Genomic DNA, 12,375 nt, shown 5'->3' on the forward strand with positions numbered 1-12,375 from the left:
ATCTTTTCTTTTTGCATCGCCTTTTCCTGTAAGAAGCGACGACGAAGTTCCTCTGCAAGGTGAGCCATGAACACTCTTCTTTTCTCAGCGGACCCCGTGCATGCCTTATACCGTACGTGTGCGTTCATCGCTGCTAGGTCAAGGATGTTGTAGAACACAGCAACCGGCCACCTGCGTGTTCCTGTTCGCACTGAACAAGCACGCGCCTTCTGGTCCATGATGTCAACGCCACGCTGGGGAAAAAAGAAAGACAAATATATGTGACATTTTGAAGGAATCATTTTATCACCAGAATAGCACCAGAATACTTCGTCACACTAATATTTTTTTCATTAGCATACCTTCATGTGGTTGTAGTCTGTGACCGTGTTTGTTTTTTTTTTTTTTTATCTTGCCCAGTCTCCACATCATGGTGCATTGTGCTGAGAATGCAGACAGACTTCATCTTTTTGGGCACATACACTGTCAGCATGGCACTGGGAGATCTAAACACCAGCGTGGAGAATTGTTCATGTACTGAACTGACTTTAGCTGCACGTGGAAGTTCCCGTCGCACTTTATTCATGGTGCCAAGCAGAGTTGTATTGCGGTGCAGCAGTCTATTAGCCAGCGAAAGTGACGTGAAGAAGTTGTCTGTTGTTACGGTTCTGCCTTTTTGGATTGCGGCAGATTTGGAGACAAAGTACATGTGCAATGCCACTCCTTATTTAGGTAAAGATCCCAGTCGTCCCATGGGAGAAAGACTTTCCGAGTCTGTGGTCATAAAGCTTATGGAGCCATTTCTGGACAAAGGCAGAACCGTAACAACAGACAACTTCTTCATGTCACTTTCGCTGGCTAATAGACTGCTGCACCGCAATACAACTCTGCTTGGCACCATGAATAAAGTGCGACGGGAACTTCCACGTGCAGCTAAAGTCAGTTCAGTACACGAACAATTCTCCACGCTGGTGTTTAGATCTCCCAGTGCCATGCTGACAGTGTATGTGCCCAAAAAGATGAAGTCTGTCTGCATTCTCAGCACAATGCACCATGATGTGGAGACTGGGCAAGATAAAAAAAAAAAAAACAAACACGGTCACAGACTACAACCACATGAAGGTATGCTAATGAAAAAAATATTAGTGTGACGAAGTATTCTGGTGCTATTCTGGTGATAAAATGATTCCTTCAAAATGTCACATATATTTGTCTTTCTTTTTTCCCCAGCGTGGCGTTGACATCATGGACCAGAAGGCGCGTGCTTGTTCAGTGCGAACAGGAACACGCAGGTGGCCGGTTGCTGTGTTCTACAACATCCTTGACCTAGCAGCGATGAACGAACACGTACGGTATAAGGCATGCACGGGGTCCGCTGAGAAAAGAAGAGTGTTCATGGCTCACCTTGCAGAGGAACTTCGTCGTCGCTTCTTACAGGAAAAGGCGATGCAAAAAGAAAAGATGATACAGCGTCAACAAACTTCCGTTCTAAGACCTCAGCTTCCCCCAGGGAAGAAAGTACAGTGTCAGGTGCTCATTCACTGTAATAGGAACCATAGCACAGAGAGGTGTGTACACTGCAACAAGTACACATGTCGTAAATGTAGGAATGGCGGACCTTGGGTGTGTGGGAACTGTTAATATTTGAATGTGATGATTTTATATAGCACGGATCGGAAATCAGCAGTTCTTAACATTGCACCACGCAAGCTGTCGTATCAACCACCAACTGTAACTTGCTTTCTTTATTCTTCGGTTATAGTCTTGAATAAAAGTGCACTTTTATTTATGTGAAACCAGCTGTGTCAGATGGGGTTGTATGGATTGATTCTGAATGCGACTGCGAGAATGAAAAGTGAATTAAAAAAAAAAAAAAAAAAAAAAAGCTAACCTTTACCAGTATCATAAGTTACACCGGCTGTTACAGACTGAAATCAAATCTATGTTGTTATTCTAAAATTGTAAGAATAAATGCAGTTCATTTCTCGAAGTGGAGCTGTGTGGGATCGAACTCACCACCCTCTGATCCCCAGTCAGGAGCTGATAACACTACGCCACCGCGGCAGTTGTAATAAGTGTGTCAATGTGGCATGCTAACGCGGCTTTTTTTTTTTTTTTACATTTTTTGAATGAAAGCGCACGTGTTCTTTTATTTGTACCTTTTGTGAAAGTGTTTCTTTGATATATGGACTTCAGGCTTCATACGTTATATAGTTTATGCCTACATTTTGTCATTTACTATTAGAATATGAAAAACGTTTCTGTTTTAAAAATGTGTTTGCATAGCCTACTATAGAAATGGAACACACATGAAATGCGTGTATTCCAAATAACGCTAGAATTATTTCCACTGTAAAACTCCACTTCAATCCCAGGTAATCAAATCAAGGCAAGGCTTGAGCTAGGAGAGAAGTTCATTCTAAGTCGGTGGGGGGATGGAATAGCTGGCTGCTAGTAGCTTTTGTTTATCAGCACATTTAGATGACAAAGGACTCTGGCGGAGAGGTGCAAACGGATTTAAGACGCGATTTAAGGTGGGACGGATTTACGAGTTTTTTCGTAGGCTCTGGTAATTCTAGTGTTAAGGAGGTTTTGTTGTTTTTTTTCCCCTCTTGACTATTCTCATTAAACCAGGGTTGGTCCAATGTGCTTTAATCACTTTTGTTTTAAGGGGAGGTACTTTCAAAGTTGCATTATAATTTGATGTTATCTAAATTGTTTTCCACAATTATGCTTGACTTCTTCAAAATATCTACAAATTTTGATGGATAGTTACAATCTAGATGTCTCAATGTACTTGTTTTAATCTGTGATTGCAATGGTAGGGGTAAAAACATATAAACAAACATAATTAACTAGTGGTTAGAAATAACCTCATTTAATGGAGTAATATTTAAGTTTTAAGATCCACTCTTTTAGTAATCATTAGATCTAATGTTAGGTAAATTATTTTCATAACCAATTTCATTTCACCTTTGCTTTAGGAATTGTCAAGCCAGCAGCCTCCAAAAGACTTGTGTTGGTTGAGGTAGCTAAGCATGCTTTCCTGACATTGAACATGCTTTTTAAAATATTACTTTTGAAGCTGTTATAATAATAACTGCCATATTTTTGATTTTCTTTTATTTTCTAATATGTTTAATGAGAAAGTAAACCAGCTATTGTTTGCTATGATGAGTATCCTGCGTTTTTCCTTAATTCAATTGTTAAAAAGTTATTGTATTGGTATACAATCCTGAGAATTAACAACAGGTAGCTAATATAAATGGAGGGTATCCGAAGTAAATTCTTCAGTGCAAATACACAGCATTGGGCCTCTTAAAAGGCAACTAAAATACTCTCTCCTCTGAAGAGTGACAGCATGGGATCCTCAAAGCAACTCTCAAAAGATCTGAAAACAAAGATTGTTCAGTATCATGGTTTAGGGGAAGGCTACAAAAAAAGCTGTCTCAGAGGTTTAAACTGTCAGTTTCAACTGTAAGTAATGTAATCAGGAAATGGAAGGCCGCAGGTACAGTTGCTGTTAAACCCAGGTCTGGCAGGCCAAGAAAAATACAGTAGCAGCATATGCGCAGAGTTGTGAGAATGGTTACAGACAATCCACAGATCACCTCCAAAGACCTGCAAGAACATCTTGCAGCAGATGATGTATCTGTACATCGTTCTACAATTCAGCGCAATTTGCACAAAGAACATCTGTATGGCAGGGTGATGAGAAAGAAGCCCTTTCTGCTCTCACGCCACAAACAGTCTCGCTTGTATGCAAATGCTCATTTCGACAAGCCAGATTCATTTTGGAACAAAGTGCTTTGGACTGATGAGACAGAAATGGAGTTATTTGGTCATAACAAAAAGCACTTTGTATGGCGGAAGAAGAACACTGCATTCCAAGAAAAACACCTGCTACCTACTGTCAAATTTGTTGGTGGTTCCATTATGCTGTTGGGCTGTGTGGCTAGATCAGGGACTGGGGCCCTTGTTAAAGTCGAGGGTCGGATTATTTCAACCCAATATCAACAAATTCTTCAGGATAATGTTCAAGCATCAGTCATAAAGTTGAAGTTACACAGGGATTGGATAGGTCCAACAAGACAATGACCAAAAACACAGTTCGAAATCTACAAAGGCATTCATGCAGAGGGAAAAGTACAATGTTCTGGAATGGCCATCAGAGTCCCCTGACTTGAATATCTTTGAAAATGTATAGGATGATATGAAGCAGGCTGTCCTTTCTCGGCAGCCATCAATTTGAACTGAACTGGAGAGATTTTGTATGGAAGAATGGTCAAAAATACCTCCATCCAGAATCCAGACACTCATCAAAGGCTATAGGAGGCGTCTAGAGGCTGTTATATATGCAAAAGGAGGCTCAACTAAGTATTGATGTAATATCTCTGTTGGGGTGCCCAAATTTATGCACCTGTCTGATTTTGTTATGATGCATATTCAATACTTTCTGTTAATCCAATAAACTTAATGTCACTGCAGAAATACTACTGTTTCCATAAGGCATGTCATACATTACATTAAAAGGAAGTTGCTACTTTGAAAGCTCACCCAATGATTAACAAAAATCCAAAGAATTAAGAGGGGTTCCCAAACTTTTTCATATGACTGTATCTGTAGTGTTGGATGGAAGTCCTAGGTTGCAAATGCTGCAGCGCACACAACATATAAACATGCCCTTGACAGGCAGAGAAGAAGTCGAACTTGCATTTAGTGCCGAGTTTATCATTATCTAGGTGTTTTCAGTTGCTTCTGTGCCCTCTGAGGTCAGGTGGTTTACTTCGAGACAATCATGTTAAAGTTTTCATTGCCAGCCAGATGATTGACTTTGCTCTGCTGGCTTCTTCTCCTAGTCAGATGTTAGCTTTAATCGCTCCGTATTTTTTATGTTTCTGATGGATTTGATTACTTTTTTCTTCCAGATAGGTTATCTGCTATTTTCCTCTCCTGCTCAAAAACACTCAATTAATTTGTGCATGTGTGAGATGCTCCTGTCCACTTACTTTCACCTCCTCATGCAGATGTTCTTATAGTCTAGTATAGAAGATCACTGTGACATAATGTATTCTGGGATTAGTAATATAAGAGATCACTGTGAAATAATGTAGTCTAGGAAATAATTTTAAATCAACACTATATTCTGACAATAAGCAAATACCCTGCAAGCCCCACTACCTAGCCAGGCTGGAACTATGTGGTATAATTTGCAGTTAGGGTCTAGTTCCAAATATTTTTCATTTTAAATAATTTTAATCTAGAAAGAAAAGAAAATGAAAAAATTGCGGAAAAAATAAAGTACAGATAGTGATGGAAAAATTGGGAAATTGAGTATGTTTCTTAACATAAAATTTCAAATTTGTAAGTAGAAAAAAGTGCATTGAAGGAATTGCAAATTTATATTAAGGCATAATTGTCAATTAAAAAATGTAATGTCTCGATACCTAAAGATTTCCATAAATTAAACACTGTGTGAGTAAGTAGAACTGGAATATGAAATTATTTTGTAATGGAACTGCAGTGAAGTGTGACTTGCCTTAAAATGTTCCTTATTGTATACACGGATTCCATATTTTGAGTGATTAATGCATAATCTGACAGCTGGTAAATTGATTTAACCACTGATGACTGAATCACAAAACAAAGAAATACAAAGTGGTGTTTGAGAAATACCTTCCTTCCAAATCCAACCAAGCAGGTGCATTGCCAATGCCTTGTACTTGTTTCCTCTGTCTCATATTACAAATATTTACAGTCCAACAGTAAAACTGGCAGTCAGGTAATGCCATGCCACCATATGTAATATTGAGTCTAAACCCAAATTTGTTCAGTACTGTAAATAGATATCCCAGTTTCCTCTACTCAAGTCCTTTTTCTGAATCCATTGACTGCAAAAGTTTTGGCATAGTATAAACAATCATAGAATGTCTGACGATAAATATCAAACTTCATCAAATCTAGTTTGATTCTGTAATATTATTGATGGGAGAACTTTCACAACTCTGTTTGCTAAAAAAATTTGCCAATATCTTAATATCATTGTTCAGTAACAAGATTGTTGTATAAATTGCATATTCCAGATTGCTTTTGTTTTTCTTTTAAAATACAGCAATCAATTCCAGGAGTAAAGAAAGCAAGCTGTGCACATAATATTCAATGTCCCTATTGTAATTGTACTAATGATATTTTATTGAATGAAGGCCTCTGAGGTGGGAAATTGAGAATTTGTTTTTTTGGAAAACTACAAAATATAGAGTGGTGTTATTTTTCATTCTCCTGTTATAGGAGAGAGATTTGAAACACAAAAGGTGTATAACTCTAATCTTACATTAATGTTAGCAAGATAGTGTATACTAAACCCTTTATTAGAATGGTCACGGCATCAAAAACTGCTACAATAAAAAATATTTTATTAGAAGTTTGTAACCTTTCAGACCTATAGGTATTTCTCTGTCATAGTCTGAAGCATGACTGTTTTAATAGTACCTTATACAGTAGCAATTCAAGAGCTAATTGTTTCTTTTTTGATAACAATCTTTCGCTATTTCTGAAATTTTGTAAATACCTGTATATCGCTATTCCTCTGATTTTGGAACATTTTTGGAACTACTAGTCTTTACTGATACTATTCATTATTAGCAACAACACCATTTTTATTGGAGTATTAATCACATTCATCCTAAATAGATAATTTTATAGATATCCAGATAAGTCCAAAATTATCCATATGAGCACTCTGAAAAACACTCAATACATACATAAGGGGACACATTATTATATACTTCTCTCATAAAAATACAATTCAAACTAGGACACCTGAACTAAGTTACAAGACCTTTTAAGATTACAAGAAATATGGAAACTCACCTAATGATATGCAATACTAAAAGGTTGTAATTTCAAATTGAATCTTCTGACTTCAAAGGAAATGAGGAACTCATTTGTAGGTTGCATCACTCTTAATAAGATCATGGAGAAAAGTGTAAAAAGATTTTGCCTCTCCAGATGCTTTGTGTCATTATTTATTCAGCTTTCTGGACAAGAGCTGCACCTTCTCTTTAAGAATGTGCATATTTTGAATTTCCCCATAGGATTAATAAAGTTTGTCTAAACTAATCTATATCTTGAACTATCCATCTTCCTTTCTATCCTGGCAAGCACCCCAATGCCATCTGAAGACAAATGCCACTATAATAGGATGTTGATTTTATGTTTTACTGAAGGAATGACATGATTTGGGTGGTAAGATTTACTGGGTGCTGTTTTGCATTTTGACCAGAAAGTTGGATTTCTTTATTTCATCAACCCACAGAATTTTAAAACACTTTTTAGTAAACTATAAGCAACATTTGATGTGGCTTTTTATGGAGTGTTTTTTTCCCTATCATCTTCTCATTTTAACCATATTTGTGAAGCACTTATGATGTTATGGCCACTGCCAGGAATGGCTATAAAGGCCTGTACTTCTATTAAAGTTGCCATCAACCAATTAGTATCCTCTGTTATTAGCGTGTTTCTTGTTTGTTTATCCAGCCTAAAGAGAAGCCCTGACCTAGGCAAGGTCTGGGTGGTCCATGTGCCTTCCAAATCTTAATCATGGTATGCTCTATGGGATGCTTAAAACCTGTAAAACCTTTTTTTATACCTATCTTTCTGACTTGAAATGTATGTAAGTCCTTTTGAGACCAGCTACATGCCTGGGTAAGTTTGTTTTCTTTGAAATTGACTTTCAAGCACTGGAGCATTGTAGAATTAGTTGCCTTATTGTGTGGTAATCTTGACTACCACATTTTATCTCCGGTGAGAGCCAAATAGTTGTCCAAACTATAAGTTACCTTTTTATACCCAAGCAAATTCATATATGCAGTTTTAAGGGGTGATGTTCATTTATCCAAATAAGGTCTTTTAATCTTACAATAGTAATTATTTTGCAGTTTGTTGGCTTGCAATTTCAGTAAAGGTAACAAAACAGATTTTTGTTTAAATAAACAAAATTGTGGGTTTCATTTTGAAGTCTTTTTTGAATTTTCCTACAAAATTCGATCATCATCTTATATAGTTTACTAATTGTATATGGCTATCCAAGTGAACTGAATAATTGGTATAATTTGTGATTTTTATCATTCAGTTTGTAAGATAAAACCACTGACATCTGAAAAGCGTCTTATGTTCATAGTGATATGATCTTTTTCTTTCAAGGATCAAAGGGTCCTCAACTGATCACCAACTGGGGAGCAGCAGCTTTCACCGAGGCAGAACTAACCCAGAGGGAAAAAACTTGGCAAGAAAAAAAAGGCAGTGCCTCTCAGGTTCAGTAGAAGTAACTGTCTACTATAGTGCATACCTTATTGAGATTTTTAAGTATGTCCAAATACATTTGGGGAATGTCTATTTGTAGACATTGTATAGGTAATATTAATAAAAAAAATCTGGATAAATTATATATGGGAAAAGTGTTAATTCTTAATCATTATATTTTGTTTACATTACTACATATCCTTAAAATGTACTGCTGTGTTTCCCTTTTCTGATCTTGCAGAAAAATTGCTTAATACCCAAGCCTTGAATCTACATGGTCTTCTGGGGCTGGGAAAAAAGTATTTAATCTGTCTTCCTTTCACTACAAGTTAGAAAATACTGACACAAACTTTCTAATGTTTTGTTCATTTTCCAAGTAACAAAAAAATCTACACTTTGCAACTACACAAACAAATATGAAACATTCATATTTATGGATGTTTCATTCATTGCACAAAACGTTCACAAAAGTGAAACATTGAAACTGAATGTTGAGATTTCCAACTAGATTTAAACAGATTTGTGGTGATTTAAAAAAAAAAAAAAAAACTCTCCCATAAATACGGTTGCCTGTTGTGATATTCCTAATGACTCACTCAATAAATGTAACAGGTTTGATTTTGTCTTTAGGCATAGCGAAAGGCTCTGTGTTTGTGAGAGGTACCTACCAATGACCATCTGGATGTGCAATGCATTTAATGTAGCCATGAGAGATGAGGAACGTGGGTGTTTTGGACCTCACAAACAGAGGACAGGCTCATCTGTCTGTTATCTTGTGTATTATATACCACAACAGAATTGAGAAAATAAAAAAGCCAAGATTGCAGCTTAATTCACTGTAGCTGTTAACCCCTCATACATAAGGCTGTGTCAGGCAGCACACTATTGACTGTTACAAAAAGAGGCAAACATGACTGCACTGGAAAATTGGCTCTCAATTGTAAAATGTGACATGGTGCAACAATGCAATTAGTAACTGCAATCTGTAAATCTGACATACCCTACAACTAGAAATCGTATAATGTTACTTTAGCGTTAATTTAATGATTCGTCTTTTGTCAGAGATGAAAGTCTTGAGTCTTTTGAAATCATCAGGAAGCAGCATTCTTCATTTTTCCTTTTCTACTTTAAGCCTTTTTACTTTGAAACCTCATATACTTCTATCTTTACTGACCAATTGACAAATGTTTAATAATTACATGTTGGGATTTAAAATGATGGCCTGCTTTAGCTGCCCATGCAACACCAACATGGATTATCCATTATAGTTATTGATAATGTGTAGATTAATCATTTTTTAATGTTTACTGAAATCCAAGCATCCATGCTCTAAACTTTTTTCCCAGAAGCTTCTCAGTCTTACAAGCCCTTAGTAGTATCTCACAGGAAAGTGTTTAAATATGTTATCTAAAATAGTTTATTGAAGGTTAAAACAAATAAGCCTGCAACTGATTAGATTAGCAAAGCAGATCACTTACTTAACTAAACTTGTTATATTTTCATACTTCTTGTCATTTAAACATGCAGTTCTCAAAATATTATTTGCTCAAAAAAAATCCAAATTTTTCATTTGATATTCTTTGTCTTTCTGAAATACTAAAACTATGAAAGTGCAAATTCAAACAAAACTGTTATGAAGACTGTAAGTAGTTATATATTTTCAATTTTTTTTGCATATTTTTGTATTTAAAGACCAGATTGCATTGACATAACAAATTGTATGGAGCTGCAGTGCCTTAAATATTCAGCATCAAATTATTTTTTCACATTCGTGAGTCTTGCAGGCTAGGATTTTTATGCATTAGATTAGGATGTTTTCTTTTTGAGTTTTATATTTTTACTTACAGGTTACTCCTAAACAAAATGCAAAAATAAATTATTCATTTTTCAATATAATCATTCTACTGGATCATCTACTGTATAAAAACAAGTTTTTTTTCTTTATTTTTTTCCCCAAATGAATCTGTGTTACCACATAATGATAAAGCTATTTTTGTCCATTCCTACTTGTAACATTGCTCCAGTTGTCTGAGTTTGGCAACAGTAATAAACAGCAATTTTGGAGCTATGTTGCATATATTGTAAGAGATTACAGTCACAGGTCCATTAATTTCTACAGCAGATTTCCTTTCTGACCACCTTTTATTTTTTTAATAAGAAGGGCTGAGCTTTCTTGTTGAACATGACCAATGGACACTGTGCTGTGTTAATATAATAATAAGTACTTGTGTCACATATGTCACAAAACACCCAACTATAGGCAGATCCTTTTGGGTATATTCACCATGCAGAGTAATGGGATAATACTACTTAATCTTTTCATTAAAAGGCTGGGGGTGCTAGAGTAACTAAAATTATAGATACAATCTTATATTGAAACTCAAGCCCTGGCATTGCTTGGATTTTTTTTTGTTTGTTTTATTTGATAGGACACTTAGAAGTTTTATAGCTACCCAAGGAAACCAAAAACAAATTGAATTAATTTCAAATTTAAAATCTTGAAAAAAAACTAATTAAATAAGTCATTAATGATAGTATACTTTTGTCACTTATGGCCTTGACTGTTAAGTTTCTAAACATTTGCCCTTTTATGATTAAGCACTGTTTTTGGTTTATTTTAAGTTTGCAGTTTGTAAAACCTTTCAGTTGTCCACAATAAACTACTGTTTTATCTATTGTATTGACTTTGTTAAGAACATTTTATAACTGTGTAGAAGTGACTATATTACACTGCTGAAACTGTGCATTTAAATTTTCATGACATTGACACACTAATTGGCCTAAAAGAGTAGTTTTTGAATGTGTGCCAGATGTAACTGACATGTCCATGTATAGTCACATTTATTTAGAAATATGTTTACATGAATGTTACTTTTAAAGGAGTACTTGGGTGTTGTACCGTGTTAGCCATTATGAATGTAGAGAAAAGCCAAGCAAAATGACACCTTTTATTGGCTAACTAAAAAGATTTCAATATGCAAGCTTTCGAGGCAACTCAGGCCCCTTCTTCAGGCAAGATGTAATCAATCATTACATCTTGCCTGAAGAAGGGGCCTGAGTTGCCTCGAAAGCTTGCATATTGAAATCTTTTTAGTTAGCCAATAAAAGGTGTCATTTTGCTTGGCTTTTAAAGGAGTGTTATTTATAATAATAAAAGTATAATAAAGCTTTTTATTTACATAGCACATTTCTCATACTTAAAGCACTTCACAGATATTCAGTTGAATACAAAAAGAATTAAACCACAGAAAAATATTAACTAAATTACAATAGATACAAACACTAAACACCAAATAGATTAATACATGATGTACAAAGTTCTGAATTAGAATAAGAAACATCAAGCAGGAATTAGAAATCTAAAAATTACTAAATGGAAACTATAAACAAGTAACATAATTTGTGTAAGCTAATACGTAAGAATATCAGTGTAGATAATTAAACCACCCACAACAATGACAGTCTGTGTCAGAGAATAATTAGTCATTCAGTCAAATAACTTCAAAAACACCCGTTGAATTTTGAAGGACAATAAAGAAGAATGAGCAATAAAAGACCAAATTTTGTTATCTATTTTAGAGTGAAACTCTCAAAGCACAACTGCCACTAAGTGACTATTCTTTTGATATTCAATTCAGATCTAACAGCTGTAGTTGGAATGCCACCCTGACCTGAACTTAAAGTCACAGAAAAGTAAGCACACCCAAACAAGGTCTCCACATTTGAGATGCAGCCTCATTCATTTTTACCATATTTCAGATATGTGTAATATACAGAGATTGTAGTTCATGATGAATTTAGACAGTACTATTGATTTACCATTAATGAACTTTGCATTAACCAGTTCAATGTTAATGTCAGTATGTTCACTGCCTACAGATTCTATCCAGAGTTTGTTTAAATAAATTGTACATTTCTCATATTCAACATACTTGTGATTAAGAACCCTGCGCTGGATTGCATACTTCAGAAAAATCAGTGTTGCTTTGTCAAACTTGTTTAATAATCCAAATTAGACAGTCATTTATATAAATATGACTGCTTGAAGTCTAAAGATAGCCTAACACTCAGCATTTTTCAGAAATTCAACCTTAG

General features: G+C 35.4%; 1 protein-coding gene across 1 annotated transcript in view; it reads left to right on the plus strand.

The window, feature by feature from the left end:
• The window catches only part of swap70b (switching B cell complex subunit SWAP70b), a 265,399-nt gene extending 256,976 nt beyond the window's left edge, over positions 1-8,423 (plus strand). The window contains 1 exon segment of the mRNA XM_051922050.1: positions 8,182-8,423. Within this exon segment, the coding sequence (XP_051778010.1) occupies positions 8,182-8,300 (119 nt within the window). The 3' untranslated portion in view covers positions 8,301-8,423.
• The last annotated feature ends 3,952 nt before the right edge of the window (positions 8,424-12,375 follow it).

Source organism: Erpetoichthys calabaricus, chromosome 2 (genome assembly GCF_900747795.2).
Source record: "Erpetoichthys calabaricus chromosome 2, fErpCal1.3, whole genome shotgun sequence".
Taxonomy (NCBI): Eukaryota; Metazoa; Chordata; class Cladistia; order Polypteriformes; family Polypteridae; genus Erpetoichthys; species Erpetoichthys calabaricus.